At 42.8% G+C, this 25,988-nt stretch overlaps 1 protein-coding gene across 2 annotated transcripts in view; it reads right to left on the bottom strand.

Annotated features, from left to right (window-relative positions):
• Positions 1–25,988, bottom strand: part of Lrrc28 (leucine rich repeat containing 28) — a 123,616-nt gene that overhangs the window by 9,798 nt on the left and 87,830 nt on the right. For both annotated transcript variants that reach the window (XM_027408117.2, XM_027408119.2), the window contains 3 exons: positions 20,152–20,254; positions 7,887–8,062; positions 5,734–5,893 (listed from right to left, as the gene is read on the bottom strand). In XM_027408117.2, the coding sequence (XP_027263918.1) occupies positions 5,734–5,893; positions 7,887–8,062; positions 20,152–20,254 (439 nt within the window). The remainder of the gene's footprint in view (positions 1–5,733; positions 5,894–7,886; positions 8,063–20,151; positions 20,255–25,988) is intronic.

Below are 25,988 nucleotides of genomic sequence, written 5' to 3'. Positions count from 1 at the left end.
CTACCTTCTGCCCCACCCCATCATCTGGGGAGAACTTAAGTGTTGTGTGGAGTTGGTTCCCAGTAGCCAATGACTGAACCTATTACATTTATGAATTATATTAGAAATTCAAAGAACTGGGTTTGGAGTGTTTCCACATGGTGGAGCACATGGTAGTAGAGGGCAGTCTATCTCAGAGGGCATGGTGGTTCGGGACACTTCCCACATGCCTTGCCCTGTGCAGTTCTGCCCCTGATTGCTCATCAGGAATCTCTGTAATATCCTTGGTAATGAACAGGCAAACACAAGTGCTTCCCTGAGCTAGGAGTTCCTCTAGTAAGATTAACTGAACCCAAAGAGGTGGTGGCATACTGTCACATTGTGTCTAAACATGTTTACATACTTAGTGTCATTTTCAGCCATGGTCGGAGAAGCTTCTGCTTCCAGTGGGAAATGGTTAGAGACTTATAATTGGTCAAGGTACAGAGAATAAGCAACTTGAGAGTCAAGCCCTAAATGGAATATCCACATAACTACCTCAAGGCTTAGGGAACATTGTGGAAAAAGAAGGAATGGGAGAGCCAGAAGTCAGGAGAGACTGCTATGAAACACACTGTCTTTAGTGGTTGCACCCATGAACTCACAGCAGTGGTGGTTAAACCTGCACAAGACTGAGCCCATCAAAATTCCATCACCGACTGGGGAGGGGCTTTTGAAACCCCACACCTCCCTGAGGAATGATGCCACAATGTTAAGTTGTCCTTCCTCAAGTAAACAGACACCCCGGCCCCCATGTTCATAAAAGGAATCCCAACTAAAAGCAGTAGGTTTCTCTTTTTCTCACACATACACACCCCATATAAGGACATTAACACAGGAAGATCTGTTGAGAAGATAAAGGGAGTTGGATGTGGAGAGAAGGGGTTAAGAGGCTCATAGTTGGATATGATCAAAGTACAATATATACATGTACACACACATGAAATTATGAAAAAAATTTAAAATGTTAATAAAAAAGAAGTGAAACTTCCCTTTTTTTAAAATCTCAAATGCACTAGAGATTGTTCTAAGTACAGTTTTTTCTTTCCTAAATTCCTTATATGTGGTCCCATCTCCTAGTATCTCAGAATGTGACTACCATGGGACTGACTTGTGTCTTTTCCATATCATATACATGGAGATGGGGCCTTTGGGAGGTATTTAAATGACATTACGAGAGTGGGACCCTGACATGGTTAGTGCCGTTGGAGGAGACACCAGATAGGTAGTGATGTCTTTTCTCTTTTTCAGTAAGAAACTGGCTGTCTGTAAGTCAGGAACTCAAACATGCAGGCACTGTGATTAGTGACTTCTACTCTTCAGAATTGTAAGGAAATGATTCCCGTGATTCAAGCCACCTGATCAACAGTATTCGGCTGCAGCAGCCTGAGCTGACTAGTACAGAACCTTATTTGGAAACTGCCTTGTACATGTAATAATTCAGATAAGGTAGGACTGAATCCATGGTGACTGATGTTCTCATAAAAGGGAGACATTCAAAGAAGCAAATAAGTACAGAGGGAAGATGATAGGAGTACAAACAGGGACAAGACAGCCATGCAAATGCCAAGGAGAGAGGCCTGGACCAGGAAGATCCTCCTTTCAAGACCCCAGAAAGACTGAGGTATGCTGACATTTTGTGTCTAGATCTGAAACAACGCAGTTGTGAGGTTGGCTAGCTTGTGCCATCTGTTCATACCAGCAAACTAACACCACCTTGAAAATGGGATAGTCACCTTCCTGTTAGGAGACAGGACATGGGAGGCCCTTTCATGCTTTGGAAAATCCAGATGTGTGTTACAGTCTGATAAATGATATATTAAGTGCAACTCCTCCATTTTAAATAAACAGATGGTAAAGTTCCGGGAATGAAAAGTTGTTTTCTACAGCATCCGAAGCCATGAATTTACTAGCTATTCCTCCCTGTTACATATTTGAATGTTTAATATTTATAGCGTATGTGAAATATTGTTACTTTGTTTAATTTAGGAAGAAACTAACACTTCTATGGACATTAATATTTTGAGAGAATAGTCAATATGCTCTCTTTTAAAGTAATACCAATGTCTACATGAATTGAGATCCTGGCTGATAAAATACATCATTTCAATGTAAACTAAACTGAACATATCAGAACCCTTCAAAATAATAATGTTTAAACCTTTTACAGTTTATGGTATTGAAAATATTTATTTTGTTTCTAACAATAAGCTGGAAATTTAAGCATTTGGGCTTCCGTTACAAAGAAAGACTACAGGAGTAAAGCCCATGCTTCTGATACAGCGTCCCCAGCAATGGGCGGAGGAGTGCAGGCTGCTCGATGGGAGGAAAGCCACAGGCTCTCAACTTCAGATCCCAGCATTAACCCACAGAAACCCATGCTGATGTCATGGTACTTCATTCCTGCTTAAACAAGGCCCCCGGTTCTGCTCAGCAAAGGGGCACTCTACCCAAGCCCTTGCTACTCACACTCGTCTGTATAGTCATACTATCACAGCCGCATCTGAGATGAGAGAAGCATACATGTTTCTAGGTTGAAGTGGGGAAATTAGTAGTCATAAATGGAATCATGATTAAGTTGCCCAAACTTCATGTAAAGGTCACACAAAAAAAATCTACTTTATTTTAGTGACTTCTATGATAAGAAAAGAGTCCATTATGTATTGGGCACTTGGAACATGCTGGCCCAGCTGTGTGTGTGCACTAAGGAGGTGTCTTCTAGGAAACAGTATAGCAATGATGCATGAGGATTTCTAACTACAGCTGGACCAGTAAATAAGACTCTGACAAGCTGCTAAAATGAAGATCACTTGCTGAAGACCCAATAAAGTAAGAAGGGCAAGTCCCTAAGCTACGATAATAGTAACACCAGGACTTACTACTATTCATTACACTGCCCTGTGCTCTTCATGTAGGTGTGACTGATTCTTCACAACGATGGTGCTCAGAATATACCATCCTCATTCTGGAGATGGTCAACTATTTGCCCCCATCTCTCTCTCAGGTGGAGGAGTTAGAATCAGGGCTGTGCACTTGACCATGTCATGGTTCTGCTCTCATAGATGGGTCTACTTTGTTAACCTAATCCCTGTACTTATTTACTGTCCTCTTTAATTGAAATGAAATCCCATTAGGTTTGATTATGTGATCACCTAATATTAGAAATAATCTGTGATACATACATACACATACATAAATACACATAGTTTATATATGTTGCTATTGGTTTGGTTCATGATTTCTTCCTCAGAAGTTTCTTCCCAAGGCAAACCAAAAATATGCTAATCTTCCTCCTACTTTTCTGTCTTAGAGGTGGCCATAAAACATTGATCCGATCTTGTCTGATAGCAGTTCCTAAAGTCTTAAAACTCTCCTCATTCCAGAAGGTCCTAGCCCAGAGGGAAGACACACACACACACACACACACACACACACACACACACACACACACACACACCAAGAATGCTTTAGAAAGACGCTCCCCACCGGGTTTCCACACCTGGTCTACCAGCAATCAGATCATACAGTGAAGTTCCCACAAAAGCCCACAGGACAAGTTTAGGGGATTTCAGATAGCTGAATGCATGGGGATTCCAGTAGGTTGGCATACACAGGCGGAGGCTGGCATACCCAGGCCGGGGAAAGGCAGGACACTCCACACTTCTTCCCCAGGCCCCTTCTGAGTATCCTGCATATACACCCTTTGTGATGGTCTTTACAACAGGTTGGTTTAAGTATTTCCCTGGGTTCTCTGAGTTGCTCAAGTAAATGAACAGAACCCAAAGAAGGGGCTCTGGGAGCCCCAGTGTATACCCACTGGTTAGAAGCACAGGTAAGTCTAGCTGGGGCTTGTGAGTGGTCCCTAGATGGGATGGATAGTCTGGGGGTCTGACCCTCAACCTGTGGGGTCTGCTACCATGTCCAGGTAGACAGTGTCAGACAACTGGTGCCGTGTGTGGAAAACCCTTCAACAGTACTACATTGTGCATATAGTAAAACAAACAATATACGTTTGAACTGGGGGCTTGTTTGTTTGTCCCAGAACAAGCATCAAATGAAAAAGGTTCAAAGTAGAGCTTCTGTATCCAGAAAACATCAAAAAATACAAAAATGTTGACACAGGAACCTAAAGCATAACAAATAGGATTATATTTGGGGCAAGGAAAAACTAAGCATAGCTTGGGGAAGGAGCCAGCAGAGAGACAGAGGAGGTAGCTCCATTTGCTGAGTAATTATCAGGTGCCAGTGTTTGCCTTCCTCATCTGCTAATCCTAAGTCTGGCCAACTATGCAGACTCCTCTGCCCTTGTTCTGGGGCTCAGGGAAGCCTGGCAAGCTGCCCAAGATCTCAGTGCAACATCTTTGCTTTTTATCTCCTATCCCACATAGATTAAGAAACAAAAACATGGCTGGGGGTACTGAGTCTTGCCTAGAATACCCACAAGTCTGTGGGCTCCATTCCCAAGACCTGGGAGAAAAGAAAGAAAGGGAACAGAAGACAGGGAAGGAGAGAGAAAAGGAGAGTAGAAGATGACCTTGGAAAGGTTCTATAAAATGATCCCAACAATGCTATGTGTGGTGGCGCATACCTGTGAGCCCATCATCCCTCGGGAGACTGAGGCAGAAAGACCCCGGGTTTGAGGCCAGCCTGCATTGTTACATAACAAGATTCTGTCTTAAACAGAAATGATCAGAATGGAAATGCTTGCTAGTACCAACAACCATCTGGAAACTTCCTCACCCCAAATGCCATACTCCATAGACAAGCGAGATACCATACTTTTTTTTCTTCTTCCTAGTTTTAATGTATTCAAACTTAGGCTGGATGTGGTGGTACATGCCTGCAATTCCAGTATTTTGGAAGCAGAGGTAGGAGGATAGGGCTATTCTCTGCTATACAGCTAGATCCATGCTGGTCTGGGCTATATGAGTCCCTGTCTCAAGAAAAGAAAAAAAATAAATAAATGTGAAAACCCATAAGCCAAGGCTAGGCACACGGGGACTTTTCAGTGCTCACCTACCTTTCACTATCTGCCATTCATTCTTCCCCTAAATAACAGTATTGGCTCTGCATTTTACTTAGTGAACATTCTTCATGAATTCAAGGCATTCTGCCAAGAAATACAGAGTGGCATGGGAATGCTGTTGGAAGTGCTAGATTCAGAACAGAAACAAGCATTTGTGTGCATAGTGCGGCCACATGCTTCCGGTTATGCCCCGTGAATACAAGGGCTGAGCTCGCCTTATACGAAGCCTGTCCCCCTAACCCCCCCTCCACCGCGCGCACCTGGGGTCAAGCTGGAACCATGAGCTGCTGCTCCAAACAACATTCTCACCTGTGTAACTAAGGAGGCTTTCTTACAGTAGTGAAAATGAGCACATTTCATTTAGCCCAGCGGCTCTCAGCCTTCCTAATGCTGCAACCTCATGCTGTTGTGAACCCCCAACCATAAAATTATTTTCATTGCTACTTCATAACTGTAATTTTGCTACCGTTATGAACTGTAATGTAAATATCTGTTTTCCAATGGTCTTAGGTGACCCCTGTGAAAAGGTTTTCAATCCAGCCAAAGAGGTTGTGACCCATAGGTTGAGAACCACTGATTTAGTCCCTTCAAGCTGCAGACTCGACACCCCTTCCATGCATGACTCCCTCACTCCCATGCTGCACCCCTGGCCCAGGTGTAAACCCTAGTGCCCACTTAGGCTTGATTACCCCTGGTGCAGGCCTGCCATCGGTGTCTCTCTCAAGGGGAAGAGCTTGGGATAGACGAAGGTAAACATGGGCTCACTACACCGGTGACAGTGCCCCAGGGGGCAGTGCAGCAGCTCCAGGAGACTTCTGGGTAATGAGATTGGAGACAAAAAGTTCAGATCTGGAACACAAGAGAAAAAATCAGGCACACAGTGAAAAATGCCATTTCCTTAAACTAGACATTTGAAAATACTTCTCTTTGTTACCAAATAAGTTCAAATAGTTAAAGGTAAAGTACTTCATGTTGGAAATTCTGTTATCTGATAGGTATTCAATAAAAATCTAACATTATTAGGAAATGAAAGATTTTTTTTTATTTTTTTGATACTAAGGCAAAATGAAAATCCACTCTTTTAAGAGCAGCTAGAAGCTGTCCTGAGGCAGAGGCAAGGAAAGAATTAGATCAAATAGTCCTTAGGAACAAGGATCAAAAAGGCACCCGTCTACGCAGAGCGGGTTTTGCAGGCTTTCATAATTCAGAGAATTGAAGGAGGATGGTCTGAAGACGCTCACCAGCTCCCATGAAGTTCTCCCTGAAGCTATCAGGGCCTTGGTCAATTAAATGCCAATGGAAGCTAAATTATAAAAAAGGCTAATTATTGAAAGCTATCAGATGCTGGAAGTCAAAGAGCTGAAGGTAGACTCAGGAAGCCAAGTTCTTCCTTGTTTCATTCTCACAAACAAAGTGAACTCTCCTCCCCGGCCTAGTGTCAGCCACAAAGGACATGTCTAAGCAAGCCATGCCAGCCACCCAGGCCACCTCGACACAGGTTTACTTAGCATTTAATACCCACGTTAAACATGCAATGGAGGCAAGAATGCTCAAAATGAGGTGAAATCTGAAGTTTACCAGCTACTCTTGGCAAGGAAACAGAAACTCTCTCTCTGGCCTTTTACATCTGCCCAGAATAAACAATATCCACTTAGAAAACTATAATTTATATGTAAGTACATAACACTTCTCTAAGTTACCTTCTGACCTCCACATGTACACTGTTCATACGTGTATACACATACACACACACACACACACACACACACACACACACACACACACACACACTCCATAAATACATTTTTTTAAACAGCTTGGTTCTGGACTAACTAGATATTCCTGGAAGGGTAAGTTGTTTTTGTTCAACTCCACGCCCCCTCCCCAAATGTAAAGATAAAGCATTCAGCAGCTTTAACACATGACATAAGGTTCGCTCAGTAGTTAAGAGCACCTGACACTCCAAGAGTGGACTGAATTTGAGTCCCAGCACCCATATCAAGTATGGGGGAATGTGATGCCCTGTTCTGACCTCCATGGGAACCCACCACTCCATACATGTACTTACACACAGATACATACATAAATAAAAATTTTAAAGTGTGAAATATATTTTCTTACTAAGACTGTTCTGGTCATTTGTTTATTCATGTTTGCTTCCTTTTCTCCCTCCCTTTCTGTTGGCACTGGAACTGATCTCAGAGCAACATACATGCTCTACTACTGAGCCATGTCCCCAGGCCTGCCCAGTGCTGTCTAGAGGCACCTCAGATATGTGCCAACAACACCTCTACAAGCTACATATGGCGAGGCCCTTTCCAAAACAAGCACTGGCCTGCTTGATAGCGCTGCCAAAGGTGTCTCAGGTTTCTTCACCTTACATTTGCTGGAAACTAGGAAACAGAAAGACAAGGCTAGCTCTTTGGGGGGAGATATTCACCTCTGCTTCCCTACTGCCAGCCTTTCACTTTAACCAAACACACCTGCATACCCTGGTTCCTCTAACTTAAAACGGTTTCTCTGGGAACTGCTGTCCTTCGCAATGAAAACCACATTTTAGTGAATGCTCTGTGTGTCTGCAGGGGGTAACAAAGGAACCAGTGCTGAAAACACTAAGACTTTGAAAAGAAAAGTACATATGACCATAGGACCAGCTTCACGGAAGGCTGAGATAGGAAGACCACTAATATACTAATACCAGGAACTACACACTAGGTTAAAATGGTCACTTTAGTGTGAAATGTGTATGTTGTCATGATAACAAAATTTAGGATGAAAACCAAAACAGAATAAAAGCCAAGAGTTTCCTGACTAAGACAGAAGAGAAGGCCTGTGCACGTACCTTTTGGAAACTTATGGTAGGTGTGGTAGAGACTCCGCATGGCCAGCTCCTGCAGAGGCAGGACATGGTCATCCTGTGTGCCGATGGCCTTCACCTCGGCTGGGAGGAAGACGGTCAGCTGCCCAGATGAAAAGGACAGCAGCTTCACCTCAGACACCTGGATGGTGACTCCACAGCTGCATAAAGACACAACACAGTGGTGTCAGACATGAGGTAGAGTTATGAGCCAGCTCACAAGACAATCATAACGAGTATGTGACAATTCACGGTGGTTGAGCTGCCAGCTTCCTTTCAAAGTGAGCAGATGCTGACCCAGGCTCTTGACTCAATCCTGGCTCAGACACAGCAGCAGCTGGAGTACGGCTGCATCACTTCCAGCAAGGCCACCTCTGCAGTAGCCTTCCTCAGAGGATCTGAGAAGCTTGCTGTGTAAGCTCTGCTTTCCCCCATCTTACAACCCTTTCTAAGTTTATGTTGCCAGAAACCTTCAAGTTAATTTTGTTTTTTTGAGACAGAGTCTCACGGTACAGGAAATTCATTACATCCATGAGGCTGGCCTTGAACTTGCAGAGATCCCCCTGCTTCTCCCTCCTAAGTGCTGGGGTTACAGGCTACACTACCGTGCCAGGCTTTCAGGAGTGGAGGAAGAGCTGGGGAGATGTCTAAGCAGGTAAAACGCTATGCTCAGAGAAGCCAGACACAGGAACACTGACATCTGTAACCCAAGTGTGTCTCTACCAAGAGATGGGAGATGGGGATAGTGGGCTCACAGGAAGATGGAAGGCCAGCCAATCTGATTATGAAGCAGGAACAAGACTGACCCCATCTCAAACAGGGTGAAAGGTGACATTAGAAGTTGTCCTTGGACCTCCACATAGGCTGTGGTATACACCACCATCCCATCTCCACAGCAGGGGTGGGTGGTGGATGGAGAGCCATGCTCTGTTTCCTGCTCTCTGCTGCAGAGTTGCTCTAACCTAACCCTAACTTTGTGACGATTAGGCACCTGAAAGCCTCAATTATTTTCTTCCTCAATGGCAAAAATTAACAAAGACAGACCCTTGAATATCTCTGTCCTAGTTAGTTTCAGCTGTCAACTTTACACTGCCTAGAGTCATCTGAGGGAACTCAATTTAAGAACAGCCCAGATCAGACCGGCCTGTGGCCAGGTCTGTGAGAGAGTGTCACAACTGATGACTGATGTGGGAGGGACTAGCCCACTGTAGGCAGCGCTATCCCTAGGCAGGTGGTCCTGGGCTGTGTAAGAAAGCTAACTGAGCAGGAGCCAGTGAGCAAGCCAGTACTCAGCATTCCTCCATGGCTTCAGTCTCTGCTCTGACTTTTCTCAGTGATGAAATATGATCTAGAAGTATAAGACAAATCAATATCTTTCTCCCTGAGTTGCTTTTGGTCAGAGTGTTTTTATCACAGCAGCAGAAAAGCTAACTAGAACAACTACTAAGTCGGTATCTTTGACTTTAGCTGGAGAAGGCCAGGACTCATTGGGCACAGGAAGGCAGAAGCTCTGGGTTCCTTTGTTCATTACAAATTCATTCCTTCATCCCACTGGAAAACAGCTATACAGCACGGTTACACTGCAATCCTTCTATGGCAGGGGCAGAGGAGGAGCTGAATGAATCTGTACATGGGACTTTTCGGGGGTGAATTCAGAGGGGTTCACTTTGTCTTTGAGCTTCTGGTTTCAGCAGGAATGAAGGCTGATAGACTAGAATGCCCATGAAATGAAGAGTGGCTGTGACAGCAGTATCAGAGCCTGAAGACTAAGGATGTTCATGGGTTTCAGGGGCTGGGAGGATAGGCCAGAAATGTAAGCTGAAGTCAGATGGTTTTAATGCATGGTGAAGATGATTGGATGTCTCTTTCTGAACTGTCTAGTGAACAACATGGACAGAGAAGAGACTAATTACAAAGGGAAAGAAAACTAAAGACACAACAGGCAACAGTACTGAGAAAGTTATTAGGGTCTGGACAAAGAGATGGGACAAGAAGGGGTATGGAATGGCTAGTTAGGTAAGAAACCAGTGGCCTTCTCAGTAAGTTGCAAAAACAAATAATTCATACTTTCTAACTCCTAGTAACTTGGGGTCTCTGATCTGTTTTAAGGAGAAGATACATAACATTTCAGAAGCAGAGAAACAGGAGATAGACTGGACTATTTCCACTTAGTGACTTCTCTTTCAAAAGAGTTGGCTTTGTTCATCTGATCACATGAGCTCTGGTATTTTATCCAGGAATCTCTTTTTAAAAGGTTATTCCAAAACAATCTAATATTATAAATTTAAATTGTAAAAACAACATAATTTATTGCCATGAGTCAAGCAATATAAAAAAAATGGAGGAAAAGTGAATGAGTTTTTTTCGAGGCTTCCATCTTCAAACCCTACCTCCAGTGTCTAAGTCAGTCCCAGTGCTGTTTTGGTGGGCTTCAGTTTTCTCTGCACTTCTTTGGCTCCCCCAAGCCCTTAATCAAATGGGCTCACACGACACTATAATGCTCTACCTTTCCGAGAATCATGTGGACCATCAAGCCAGAACTAGAGAAATCATTTAAACAGCCATGGGATGTTCAGAGTGTGACTGGAACATCATTTACTATGTTCATCTCAGGTTTTTCAGTTTTCCCTCCTATCATCACACAATGCCACAATAAAAGTTAACACATCCTATGTACAGAAATTTTCATTACTGAAGATCATGTTCCCCAAATTGAAATGTCTAGCCATGGAAACAACGATGTAAATACTGTGAAGTTTCAAATTGTACTATCCAAAGATGGTAAGGTTAGTACTCGCTACTATACTCATAACTGAGTTACCAATCACTTCAGTCCTTGGCAGACCTGACTGATGAAAATCAACAGCTTGGTTTCTGAGTTTATCACCTTTGGAGATGCTTGCTGGTCACTCTGTGACCTACCCATTCACACTTTTTGCTTAATGTTGACCTGAATAAAAAAATCAATTCTTAGAGCCTTTCATATCGGCAAATCTTTGTCACACGCAATGAAATATTTCCATCTGGTCACATTTGGAGATGGTGTCTTTCCCCACCCTGATGTCTTTCCCCCTGCTGTTTCATGCACCCACCATTTCCTTCACAGCATCTAACTCTTCCGACGGTCAGGAGGGTTGTTCTAACATTTCTTCCAGTTACTTACCATATTATTTTACATGTAGGTGCTGTTTATCTTTTTTTTTTGGTCATGATATAAAATTAGAACAAACTGTAGCACTATCAAATAAAACAAATATTCACTTCTAAATTGGAATGTTGCCTTCACCATATCAAGTTCCCAACCAAACGCTTTTCGATTTGCTTGAGGAGTTTCTGATCTGTTTCAGCACTGCGTTTGTTTAAACCATCGTCAGTTCTACATGATTCTGATTAACCTACTGATCCATCTGCTGGCAGGATCCTTCTAAGATTCTTTTTATTGTAACTCTCAGTTGCTTATTATTCGCCTTGAACTTTATGCTAGCTTTATCTGGACATCTCCCAAACTTTCCTGAGATTCAATTCTTTCAACATGAAGTACAATATTGATTGTTGGTTTTCCAAGATCTACTTTACCAGATGAAACACGCCCCCCCCCCCCCAGTTTGCTGGCAGGGTTTTCTGTTTGTTCATCTTTTGAGTTAGAATGTTTGCTTCTCTTTTCTCTCTTTCCTAGTGGAAAGGCTGATGACTGTTAAAAGGAGCTGTGATGGCCTTTGCTGACTGGTAACTTGACAGGATCTACAATCTCTTGGAGACAAACCTCTGGGTGTGTCTGTGAAGGTGTTTCTAGATCAGGCTCAGGTGAGAGGACCCTTCCCACGTGTGGGAGCATCATGCTGTGGGCTGGGGTTAAAGACGGAAAGCGAAGGGGAGAGTGAGCTGAGCTCGAGAATTCATCTCTCTCTGCTTTCTGGCTGCTCTGCTACCTGGGCTACCCTGTGGTGACCTACCATATGCCCTCAAATGGTACAACAAAACAAACCCTTTCTTCTTTTAGTTGCCTCTTGTTAGATATTTTGTAACCAAAAAGCAAAAGAGAAACCAACCAACCAACAAACCAAACAACCAAATAAACAAACAACAATAACAACAACAAAGACCCCCCAACCCAGGGGTGTGGAAGAGACCAGGGCAGAAAGCAGGCGCTCCCTCTAGAATATGAGGACTATGAAAAAAAGGAAACCACAGAAAACCTGCAACTACTAGGGAACTCTTTGGGGCCCACAGTTCTTGGGGTGAGGAGTTAGGTTAAGAGGGCTGAGTACTACAATGTTTTGTGTGTGGGAACCCAACAAGAAGAGGGTGCCGAATGTAAGGAAACAATGACTTGGGAAAATAACAGCCATCTGTCAAGTGGAATTTTGGCAAATGTCTTATTTTTTGTGGCAACCTGGCAAGGGCATGGTGCCCAGGTACTGAGTCAGACACCAGGCTAGATGTCCTTGTGAAGATATTTTTAGACTGGATTAACATTTGTATTAGTAGGCCATGAGTAAAGCACATCACCCGTTGGAGCTCAGGTGAAGGCCAAGGAACAATGACAGAGTTCTCCACAGGAAGGAAACCCTGCCCTTCCCTACAGATCCTGAGAAGCTGCCATGACTCTGGCTGGGAACTGAACCTTACAAATTCATGTAAGGAGATAATATTACCTATGTCTAAACTTTAGCCTCTATTTCACATTTTTAGTGTGATAGGCGTTTGTGGATTTCTCTGAGGAGAGCATTCTTTGTGACGTTGAGGAACACCTCAGAGACTCAATTATCATGAATGGCCACCATAGGATCATTTTTATACAGCATCAAATAGACTTGACCTGGGCAGGAATGTCTGACTTGTAGCTTGAAGGCTGTGTTTACATCCACACTGAACTTTACATTAACACTGAATAATGAGAACCCTGAGCAGAAAAGAAAATAATACAAATGTGGAGTAAAAAGCATATTAAAAAGTTGGCTTCCTGCTGGGCGGTGGTGGTGCACGCCTTTAATCCCTAGCACTTGGGAGGCAGAGGCAGGAATATCTCTGTGAGTTTGAGGCCAGCCTGGTCTACCGAGCAAGTTCCAGGACAGGCTCCAAAGTGATACAGAGAAACCCTGTCTCGGAAAAACAAAAACAAATAAAAAAAGTTGGTTTCCAATTTGTGATCCTTCCCTGATTGGCCTCCCTAGTGCTGGGATTACAGTACGTCGTTCCTGGATGTTTACTTCACATCATTGCTGCTGTAACAGATGCTGCTTTCCAGTCCAATCCTGAATGCTTCTGCATGGACAGTGCCCAAACCCAGTAATAACTAAAGGGTCAGGAGACTGAAAGCCAGGCTTTCTTATGGTTCTTACTGTCCCTTGCAATTACAATGACAGATTAAACTGAAGGGACCCAGTCCAACAAGTGTACCCTTATTTTATAGAAAGTTTAATCTTTCTTTGACAGTTCTACCCCCACTCTTCACTATAAGAGGCTAATTGAATTTAAGATCCATCTGTTGAATGACTTCTATGATTCACCCTCAATAGCCAACTAAAGCAAGGTGCTGCTCTCGCACCTTGTAGAGACTGAGTCAGCCACTCTGTCACCCATCTTCCCTGAGGTGCTTCTATAGGGCTTGACTCTGCAGGAGTCAGCAGAGGAGTTCCAGCCCACACAGGTGAGCCCAGACAAAGGAGAGAGACAAGGAGGAGGCAGGATGGCCACTGCACAGGGTAAGTGTGGATGGTGACACACGGCTGCTACCAGGATTCTTAGACAATTTCTTCATTTCTAAAATAGGGACAATTCACAAGCGTTGTTGGAAGGATTCTGTGCAATAACACCAATGAACCAAGAGCACATTGTTTGGTATACAGCAAATTCTAACCCATGTGTACAGGCAAGCTTTCTTTTTATTATTAATTACTGCTTCAGTGTAAAATTAGAGCCATGACAGTCAAGGAAGAGGAAAACATGAAATGGGACTTAGCTATTTAATGCACACTAGGAACCACAGTTCCAACCAACCTGAATCTGGAACACGGACGGAGCTGGAAGGCAATGCCTTGAAAAGTGAGCATCACACATCTCAAAAAGGAAGTGATCCAGGGCAGTGGTGAGGTGACAATGAAGTCAAGTGTCAATAAGATGGAACGGAAGATATAACATGCTTCATTCAGTTCACAATAGAACCAGGTTATTATCCAGCAATTACTAAATACCGCTAGTTCTGATTTATAATTCAAGAAGTTTAAAACATTTTAGACTAAATGCCTAGGAGGTCACAAAAATATATATACATGAACCCTTTCTTAAGGGTATTTATTAAAATCTCAAATTTTAGGACCTCTGGTTTAGATAATTATAATAATTATTAGAAAACATCCCTTTAATTCAGTATTGTCACAGTCGTCACTCATCATTTAACTTAAAGCAGGTTCACTGAATAGCAATGTCATCTTGTCACTGAGATTTTGCTACATATTTGCTCCAAAATACATGATGCAGCAAATTAATTAAATCCATTTTCACATTCATCATTCCAACTAACAGTATGTCAAAAATGAAGATCTACAGCTGGAAAGACGGCTCAGTGGATTAAGCCCTTGCAGTGCAACCATGAGAAACAGTGTTTGAGTCTTAGAGCCGGTGATGTCAGTGTTCGGGCAGCAAGACAGGAGGTGGAGACACAAGAGTACATAAGAGTTCATGGGCCAGCCAGCCTGGCATCCACAGCACCAGCGAACTTGCTTCAGACATGTGGGAGGTGAGCACTGACACTGGAGTTGTCTTCTGACAACAAGCATGTCAAGGCACGAGACACACACACACACACACACACACACACACACACACACACACACACACACACACGAGGAGGAGGGAGAGGGAGTGGGATTAGGACAGAGATATTTTTTAAATGGAGATTTAATCACGGATTTTGAATCCTTCAGGAAGTACCCACAACATCTATCTGCCATCATGGAACGCTACAGACTTGCCCTCCCTTTCAGCAGAAACATCTTTTCATTTTACATAAGAAGAAGGAATGAAAGTGCTAGCTAGAGAAAACACCCTTGCCCTGATGAAGCCTCCACTGGGAGTTACTTAGCAGCTCTGAGAAGCTGTTCCTTTGCCTTCGTTCTTTGTTTCCTTCTTTATTGAGACATGTCTTGCTATGAAGCCCAGCATGGGCCTGTGCTCAGAGCAATGTTCCTGACTCAGCACCGGGATAACACATGGAGCTTTCTATTAGTACTTTAGAAACGCCTCCTTGTTTACCTTCAGTTGTTTTCAAAGTGCCCTCCCCAGCTCTGACTCAGCCATGCTGCCCAGGCATGGCTTTGTGCTCACACTGTTGCTGCTGCCTTGCTCTCTCCCGACTCTCCTTCTGGGGCAGCAATCATGCAGATTTCCACACGGTCTGGCAGACCCTTCTGTTCTCAATCTTCTCTGCAGTCTTAAGGTTGGATCACATCTGCCCCATCTGCCTCCAAGTCACTCCTTTGTGTTGGTTTAGCCTATTCTGCCATATGAAGCCACCAAACAGTGGTTTCATCTCAGGTACCATAGTTTTCGGTTCTAAAATATTGTTATATTTCTTTTTTAGAGTTAGCTCTATTTTTCTGGTCTGTCCATTCATAATATGCCCATTCTTTACTCATTGATGAAAGTTACAAGATTGTTTAATAATCTACACTTTTTTCTTTCCAACATTTCAGGTCACCTCAGGTTGGTCTCTAATCATCGAGATTCTTGAGAATGGGCCAAATTCCTCCAATCTTTACATGCCATAGAATTCTGAACTGCATCCTAAGACATTAATGCCTAGATTTCAGAGGCTCTAGATTCTGCTATATTCCTCTTATGCTTAAGGGAAACACTAGTATTTTTGTTTTGGCAAGTAATTCACTGTCTTGAGTGATGACAGCTCAAATAACACTTTTGTTAGATGCAACTGGGCTGCTCTGGACCTGCCCCAAGGAGGTGCGATTTGGATACCCAATATTGCTTTAAGTGTTAGGAGCCCTTACATAAAATGTTTGTGAACAAAGGAAACCATCAGCAGAACAAACAGCCTACAGAGTAAGGGAGAGCTCAGCTAGCCGTACTGCAAAAATTAAACACAAAACTGCCAATCAATAAATGGGTTAGCTGGGTGTAGTGGTCCATACACCTTAAGCTCAGGAGGCAGAGGCAGGCTGATTCTATGAACTAGCCTGGTCCACATAGTGAATTCTAGCCCAGTCAGGGCTATATAAATAAGATCATGTTCAAAAATAATGACTGAAGAGACAATTCTCAAAAAGAAAGAAAGGAGAAAGGAAAGCTAAAAGGAAAGAAGGGAGGAAGGAAGGAAAGTAAACGATCAATGAATACTTTAAAAAGCATTTAACATCAGGGAAATGCAAATAAAAACTACTTTGAGATTCCATTTCACCATAGTCAGAATGGCTGTCATCTAGAAAACAAATGACAATGAGTGCAGATGTGGGCTTGAGTGGAAGTGTAACCGGTGCAGCCATAACACAAATAAGTATGAAGATTTCTCAAAAACTTAAAAGTGAACTACCACGTGACTCAGCTATACCACTCCTGGGCATATAACCGAAGGACTAGACCCTAGTGCAGAGACACTTGCACATCCATGTTTATTGCTGTTCTAGTCACAATAGCTAGGAAATGGCACCAGCCTAGATCATGTCAATAGATAGATGGATCATGAAAATGTGATATGCATACACAATGAAAGTATGAAGTTTTCAGAAATGGAGGGGTCTGGAAATTACAATAACCTAAGAAACCCAGACTCAGAAAGACAAATACTGCACATTCTTTCTCATACGTGGATCCTGGTTTTCAAGGACCATATGTACGTACACATGTAGGCATGGGTTGTGGAACTAGAGACAAGAGAGAGGGAAAAGGGGTGTTGAGGAGCACATGCAACGTGAAAGTGGACAGGGGCTATCACGGTGAAGAGAAGAGGATAAAGAGACATAATTCTTTGTATGCTAATTCAAAATAAGTAATTTTTAAAATGTACTATAGTAAGTCAATTCATGATTTATTAATAAACAGTTTCCACTGACTGGGGGAAAAAAACCCTAAAACTGGTCTGTGATCTAAAAAATTTTTAGTCTACTGGTTCAACTGATTTGAACAATTCTATTACCTTGAGTGACTGCACGACAAACCATTAGGTCGCTTAGAAACTGCTCCCAGATCCAGCTGGAAAGGTCCATGACAGACGCTTGTTTGCTTTTTCTCACACAACCAGGGTTCTGGAGCAATACCCATAGGGGACCACTTTTACCATCAAACGCCCCTGCATACTCAAATGTGCCACTCACTGCACTCTAAAACCCCAAGTGCTACTAGAAAACTCTCGGAGCACAATGTAGAAGAACCCACGGCATTTACCCCTGCAGTAAGAGACAGACAATCCCAGAAAAGACAGCACCCATGAATCCGGCAAACAGCATGGATGTAACCAAGCTATGGCTGCCAGCCAGCCTCTACTTGGCTCTCCCAGGATTCTTCCTACTCCTAGCCATGGCTTCCTGTGACGGTCCTTCCACCATGAAGATGGCTGACCTGTTTAATCGACAGGATGTAATGTGTGACTCTGAGCTGAGACACAACAGTTAGTTCACGCTCTAGGTGTCAATCATCCTCTTTCAGGGTATTTACTATCTGTGCTGTTATTCTTGCTAGAATAACCATTTAAATCTTTTGTTTTTCTAGTAACTTCTAGCACAGTCCTGACATGCTTGTTAGTGCCTAGTATTCGAACAACAAATACGCAATGCGTAGGGGTTAACTTTGTTCACATTTCTATGAATATCAAAGTTAATTTCATGAGACTTCTGAAATGTCTCTGAGTAATCTTTTATTTGTATTTAATAGATTTTTATATATTTTATACTCCATTCTCTAGCCTTCACCAGAGTTTATTTGTGTGTGTGTGTGTGTGTGTGTGTGTGTGTGTGTGTGTGTGTGTTTACAACATTGGCAAAATATCAACAAAATATCTAAGGCAGTGTTCTATATACATACATATAGACATGTATTATAGACCAGATTTTTACATTATATTCTTCAGGTCCCTAAAGCTGTGTTCACTCTATACTGCCGGAGCTTGGATTTCCTGGATCCTTAAGCTGAGCAGGGCTACTGTGCTTTTATACCTGGGGCTGCAAGGCAGCTGGAAGCAACATGTGCGAGAGAGTAAAGCACCACGTGAAAAAGCCTGGCTGTCAGCTCATACATCATGTTGTACAAGTTCCTTCCACACTGTTCTTCCCTGATCCCCGGCTGCACGTAAGGGCCACGAGGGCTGGCATGCGTCACTTTGCTGACCATGGTATTTGCTTTGCAGTAACCAAACAGGGAAACTCCTCACTAAACACCCAACAAATGGACAGGATGCCCACATTCCTGTTCAAACAAGCGCCCTTGCTAGACCCCAGGACATGCACATCTCTCTTTCTGTCAGGACTGTCTCTGTGTCTTTCCTCTCTCCTTCAGAAAGGCAGGAAGCATCCGGCTCTGACTGGGCATGGGGGCCTTGGCCTTTGGTTTATTTTACAGGCAGAAGAAAGAGGGGAAGTGGGACCTCTCTTCAGCACCCCCTAGAATTTTTAAAATGTTTTGTCATTTAAATACTACATAAAGAAGTATCATTTTTAGGGATAAATTAGGCTAAATGGCTTAGGAATCTCATGACAAGAACACTCAAAGTTTTGGGTTAAAGCAGCAGACTGAAAATGAAGCAGAGTCTATTTGTCAGCTGGACTGCACACCGCCCCCCCCCAACATTAATATTATAAAATAGGTATTACATATGTCCTATCAGTAATCTTGTTTTTCTGTGTTACAATCGATAAGCTCATAAAAGTATGAAGAAAATGCAGGCTACTAACTCTTGGTTGCTTTTTTCCTATTACCAATTTCCCCAAATGCTTGGCATGCTCCTAAAATCCACTACCATTGCTGCCTATACAAACTTAAAGATGAAAAACTTTCTCTTTCGAGTGCAAAAAGAACATTCTGGCAGTCAGTAGCGCTAAACAATTGCGACTGCCTTGCCGTGGTAGAGGCAGAACTGAGTCAGGGTGGGAGCCTGCTTACATCCTCTCGTGAGCACTACTATGACCCAGGCCATTCTGCTCAACCCACAGAAGAGTCACACTAGAGTAAAAACCTTTTGAGAACTCACTAAAGTATGACTATGTGGTGTCACGTTTGTGACAAAGTCAACTGTAGAAAGCCATTCAGCTAAAACTGGTAACACAATCCATTGTTCCTGCTTCAAGGCAGTTTTGGATTTCATCAGCCTGGACCAGCTCAGTTTGTCCAAGGTTTCCCATGATAACAAATGTGCCCTCTTCCCAAGGGAAAGGCACAGTTCCTAGGATGGCTCTCTCTGGAGCAATCAGCACTTACTACCCATTCCCTGGAGCCAGGCCAATGCAGAAGCGGCTGTCTTCTATGTTCCATATTGCCACCTGTCTTCTCGCTGAGCTACATGGAGCGTGAGTCAGGCTATGCAGCTGGCTGGGAATGAGGACTCCAATGTGTTAGTTATATCATCTCAAAGGCGTGCTTTTGGCTGCTCAGGTGGGTTAAGTGATCTAGGAGTGTGGCCGTCCTTTCATGGCACACTACCTGGAAACACTTCATGTCAGGTGCTTGTGGCGTCCTGTTAAAGGGAAGGCCAAGGCCACCTTCCTAAAGACCTGAGAGAAGGGAGTTAGTGGTGCCCTGAAACACCTGCTTAGTTCCTGGACTCATGATTTGTAAGAAGGGACTATGTCTGCTGCTGAATTCTAAATACTTAAAATATTTAGATAGTATATCACACTGTCTTTACAATCATGTTCCAAGGGAGAAAATCTTTTTTAGCATCGTGCCATTTCCTCTACTTTCTAGAGTTTATAATGGTATGTGTGGCAGCATAGACAAACAGGACATTTTTCATGCTCTAGACTTGTATATACAATTTTATTCATCAATGAAGACAAAAGTAGAGCTATTTTGATAATAAAAAAGAAAACACATATGGTCTCTTTTTTTCCTTTAGCCTGGAAAGTAGTAACTCATTGCACCACAGCTTACAAGCTGAATTCAACATACAATATTCTAAATTGCTTACTTAATATTCTTAGTTCATAAAGATATCTGGTTTAGCATATTAAGGCCAAAGATAAAATTAAGTAGAATTATCAAAACAAGTTCATCTATTTTTAAATCCCAACTGTGAAGCCAGCCTTACCCACTGCAGCCGATGACTTTGTTGTAGAGATAGGATGGCAGGCCTTTCAGGTGGATGTTGTTATCCACGTACACGTACTGCAGTTCTCGAGAGCGCCCTAAATCTGCATTAGAGAGAGCAGTGCTATAATTCCTTTAGGAAGGCAGCATTATAATATCAAATACAGAATGTAATGCACACAACATCATAAACAACCCCAAATTTCTATTTTGGAAGAAAAAAATGACTTTAATTCTGAGTGTATACTTATGGCAGTTGTAATATTGGCTTCTGTGTCAGAAAACATGGTATAGAAAACTTACTTGATCTAGACTTTGATTTTTAAACTGGAAGATGAAATTATCAGGAATAGAATATTTAATTTCCTCTTACATAAAACTTCGACATTTTAGACAATTTCAATTGTCTGTTATAGGGTCCTCATTTTCCCTTTTTTATCTACAGAAAATGCTATGCAAAGTAAGGTGATAGGTCAGGCTAATCAAACTGACTTTGTACCACCTCCCTACCTCCCACCCCCACAACTGGATTTTACTTTTATTTTATGTGTATGTGTGTGTTCTGGAGTGCATGTCACTGTAGTACAAGTGCAGTGACTACAGAGGCCAGAAGGGGACGTTGGATCCACTAGTACTGGAGTTGTGATATTTGTGGGTCACTATGTGGGTGCTGAGAATGAACCTGGGGCTTCTGAAAGAGCAGCCAATGCTTTTAACCACCGAGTCATCTCTCCAGACCCACTCCTCTGAGTGCGTACATGTGTGTGCGCCTGCTTCTGTAGGCCACAGACTGATGACAAATGTCTTCTGGGTCTCTCATTGAACTTAGCACTTACCAACTCAGCCACACTGGCTGACCAGCACCGCCCCCCAACCCCCACCCGCCCCAGCACAGCACTCAGACTGCAGGCTTGCTCACACCATCATGCCTTGTTCTTTACGTTGAGTGCTGGGAAACTGAACTCAGCTCCTCAGGTTTGTACAGCAAGCATTTTACCTACTAAGTCATTGTTCCAGCCCCTACTTCTGGTTGCTTGGCTGAACTTTAGTCAAGGACTTGAAACTTCTGTTACGTCCCTCCATCTGCATACTTCCTTGTAAGATGTGGTTTTAATGAAGAGTTCTGCTAAGTCAGCTTAGCAAGAACTCTCTCTTCATGTCTGATCATCCTTAAGCTCCTCATCCTACCTTATCTCCCAGGGGATTTCTGACGGAAGAATACTGTTAGGCCAGTGTCCCTTTACCCCCTAGTTTCCCATCCTCTGACCCTTGTTTTGCTGCATGACTGCCAGTTTTGATTCGCCCTCACTGTACTTGGAGTTGTTCTAATGTCTCTTCTAAGATAAGACCCACAGCGGATGTTCTGTACCCACTCCAACAGTCTCCTGTGCTTTGAAATGTGTCACTGGAGACTTGTTCTCTTCAGACACTACATATGTCAAGATTCCTCATGTCCCATCTTCCCTGGGATGAGAGGTTGGAAGAAGCCAATGAGGGCTGGACAGCAACGGTAGCCAGGGATCAGGTATTAGCCTGCCTAGAGACTTGGGAGCCAGGAAGACATGGGAATATGTAACTCCTCTGCAGCTGCTGGATGAGGAAGAAGTCAGACTCGGCCCAGTTCCCTAATCCAAGGAAGTGGGGAGGTGGAGCTGAGACCTACAATTAGGGGTTGGGATGTGAGCCCATGTCTTCAGTGTCACTACAGGGAAAAGGGTTATGCCTGAGAGAGGCAGAGGCCACATGTCATTTGGAGGTAGTGAGGCAATGGAGACAGAAAAAAGTGGGAAGGGCTCCAAGTGAGGAAAGGAGGGAAGCCATATCCACATGTGTCCACTGTGATAAAGCATTTTCAAGCCCCGGGCCAAGCCCTCCATGATTCCAACTTTGAGCCTATATAAATATCCTTTTTTATTAAAATCTTTCTCAAAATTTTGCTCAATAATTTTAACATTGCCCATAATTTTACCATGGATCTTGTTTGCAAACATCACATAATTATGACTGTAATGGCAATTTTTCTATTGCCTTTTTTTCTGGCATACTCACTAACTAGAATTCTTCTGTAAGGAGGAGTCATCCTTTGAAAATATTTTATACTAGTTTAGAATACAGACCTCTCTATTGTGAAGAATAAAAACCCAATACCATTGTTATTTTGTCCTGTTACACAAATGCTCAATCTTGGCAATTAGGAATGATAGTGGGCTTGCTCTTACGTTCTTTTAACAAATCTCATTCTTTCTGACCATGTCAAGACATTCTGGCGTCATAATATACTGCAGGCTTGGCTCACAATTTCTCTGCCAAAGCTCTGAAATTAACCACTTCTCCGTGGAGTCCTGCCTCCTCTTCTTGGAGAAACCCAACCTATGAACTAGGTGTGTCTATTAGTCCTGAAGCAACAGCGCTTGAGGACCTTGGGGTCTGGGAGATGTGCATGTACAGTGACCCTCATGAAGACATACATCTTAGGTTCTAGAGATGAGCTCTGAGCAATGAGCCTGATAGGGCAGCTTCTCTGGCACTGGCAATATTTCCTTCTGAGAGTATGCTGACTGGAAGTCCCTCTAGCACTGTGAGAGAGCAAACTCTCACCCACAGGAAACAATTCATATCATATTTTAAAATTTTTTGCAAATTATGGCTAAGAAACAGAATCTTAGCATTGCTTACACTATAATTTTCTAACTGTGTGTAAGCAACACTACCCCTGCCCTGCCCCTGCTTCCTACCCCCCAACCCCCACCAATATTCTATCAGGCTCTTGGAAGCTTTGTCCTTTTTCTTTTTCTTTTTCAGGCAAAACTCCATGTCTCTGTATTACAAATATTTCCTTTCACTTTGTCACTTGTCATTTGACTTTGCTGGTAAGTGTTTACTGATATACAAAAAATTGAAAGCCAACCCCCCACCTCTCCCTCCCTATAAGGCCAGGAGTATATGAGTCTGAGTGTCTGAAAAGTCTAGCAAGAGCATGTCTCAATAAAACAAATGCCCAAAATGAGGATATTAAAAGTTTTAAATGCAAATTCATCAAGCTTCTCCTCCTGCCTCTGGACTTGGGGACACACAGATGGCCTGTTGTGCCCAACAGGGCTGAAGCATGGTTCATCTGCTTCCTTTCAGCACTTGTGAGGTTTCCTTTTCCATTCCTTCCCTCCCCTCTTTTTCTTCCCTTTTTGTTTATATTCATAGTCATAGTCACTTGGAATCTATTCTTATGTTTAGCAGAAAATACTTTAGCATTAAATATTTATGTTTAGCTAGTAATTTATTTTTCCATTTCTGAACATTTTTTGCTTACCTTTACACTAGAAAGAAAAAAGAAAGACCTCTAAGATGGCCTAGCGGGAAAGGTGTGAGTGCCATCCTCAGGACCCACACAATAGAAAGAGAAACCCAACTCGTGTTGGCTGCTCTCTCACCTCACACATGCATCATGACACATGTACACAGCACACTGCACGTGAATAATAATAAAACCTCTAAAATTATTAGAAGGGGAAAAAAATCACCAAGGACTCAGATTCCATACTCTCTAACTACTGCTAAATCAAGTCCCAAACATGTAAAGTCCACAATGACAGAGGAAGTCAAGTGGCGGTGACATCAGCACCCGAGGCACAATTTGCAAAAGGGTTCAACACTGCCTGGTCGGTCCTCCAGCTTTATCAGGGATAAGACTCACATGAAAAGAATCTTAAGTTTAAATTATTATGCAGCATACTTTTAAACATCTTAAAATACATACATACCAAAGTACTAAGAACAGCTCTTAGTGAACCAAAAACAGGAGAGAAAAATATCAACTGATCAATACCATATTCCATTAACAATAGAAAAGGCCTTAGAAATCCACTAAAAATATCCATTTCTTCATAATTCCTCTGACAAAGGTTTTTAAACAAACAGAAATTTACATAGTTTAAAGATATAGAAAACTTATATATATATATATATTATATAATATATATATATATTATAATTAGGCTGCTCATAGTGGCACAACCTTTCATTCTGGTACTTGGGAAGCAGAGGCAGGTGGAACTCTATGAGTTCAAGGCCAGTATGGTCTATATAGCAAGTTCCAGGCCAGCCAAGGATATGTAGTGAGACTCTGTCTCAAAAATAAAACAAAATGAAACAAAATCAAAATTATAAATGGTCTCTAGTCTCAGATTTGCTTTTCGAGGAGCCCCTGGGGGTTCAAGGAAAGCCAAGTGAAGACTCTTGGCTTGGACTCGAGCAGCAGTAGCATACTAACAATTAGGAAAAGTAGAGATTGGAGTCAGCCAGCCTGGGTTTGAATCTTCATTCTCCTACTTGCTAGGTATGTGGCCTTAGGATCTCATCTGTCTAATAGGGAAAATAAAACTGTCTCCTAAGTTTGGTAAGAATGACTAGGTTTATAAACGATCAAGCAGGACTCTGAGTACAGAGCTTTCTCTAGTATATGACAGTTATTATTCTCATTATGATTAGCAAGTGACACACTGGAAAGTGTGGCCAATTAAGAGAGAACTTTCTTTGGCATGCAGCGAGGGCACTAACCCTTTTCTATACTTTAACTGCATAGAAAGAGTTGGAAACTACGGCCTCCAGAGACGATAATTCATCCCTTCAAGCCAAGGACACAAAATGGGACATGATGGAGGAAGCACTTCTCTGCTCTAATATACCACAGAAGCTCCTGTGCAAATGAAATGAGGTGACAGGCAGAGGTCACACCACCAAGTTAAATACACACTGACACTCAGTACTTCTTACATAGTTTAGCCTTCTCTCCTCTCCTTGTTTTAGGGGGGAAAGGTGACTAATTCATGATTTTAAAATACTACTTAGTTTATGTTTTATCTTAGGGAGAATCTGGCCAGCACTTCCTGAATACTTTGTAAGATATAATGTATTCACCTAACAGTATGTACTATTTTGCTCTATAGCTGAAACAAAACTAGCATCAACTGTGTTAAAATATACTACATATTAAACCTCTTAATATTTCCAAGTAGCACAATCTGGTGGTGGGGGAGAAAGAGTGAGGGGATAGAAGAAGGGAAGAAGGGAGGAGACAGAAAGAGTCTGTCTGTCTGTCTGTCTGTCTGTCTGTCTGTCTGTCTATCCCCCTCCCTCTCTCTCTCTCCCTCCCTCCTTCCCTCTCTCTCTCTCTCTCTCTCTCTCTCTCTCTCTCTCTCTCTCTCTCTCTCTCTCTCTCTCTGTGTGTGTGTGTGTGTGCGCGCGCACAATGGCACGCTCTTAGTGTGCTTGGAGTCAGAACTGAGCCTAGATCCTGGCTCCCTACTTGGTAATGGATACCTTCCTTTGCTGGACAATGAGGGCATCTATAAAATCGGTGCATATGGCACCAAGCCCAATGAACTGCACAGTGACCAGTGCTCGGCACATCTTGGTCATTTACTTCCCTCTTCTGAGTGTACAGAGATCAGAAAGGGAGGGTAAGAGCCTGAAGAGAGCCAGGAAGCTGTTTTAGCTGACACAGCACAGCCTGCTGGTGAGGATGAGACAACTCCATGTCTGGCAAGGTTCCAGGCTGAGAGGACTGTGCTCTGGCAACCTCAGGAAAGCATGCTCTCACCTGGCCAGAATGCAGTCTGCTGGCAAGACTCCCAAGCACAGAGGACTGGCATTTTAAATAAATGAGGCTGAAGTATGAGTACCTGCTGCATGGAAGAGCTTTGAGACTGACCTTGTACTGTTTTACCCAGACTAATCTGGAACTCACTAACCAGCTCAGCTGTTGTCAAACTCAGCAATCCTCCTGCTTCCACCCCGAGACTGCTACAGGCATGAGCCACTATGCCTGGCTTGGTTCTTATA

Source organism: Cricetulus griseus, chromosome 3, assembly GCF_003668045.3.
Source record: "Cricetulus griseus strain 17A/GY chromosome 3, alternate assembly CriGri-PICRH-1.0, whole genome shotgun sequence".
Lineage (NCBI taxonomy): Eukaryota > Metazoa > Chordata > Mammalia > Rodentia > Cricetidae > Cricetulus > Cricetulus griseus.
Note: the sequence above shows the minus strand (reverse complement) of the source record. Positions and strands in the feature narration are given on the sequence as shown.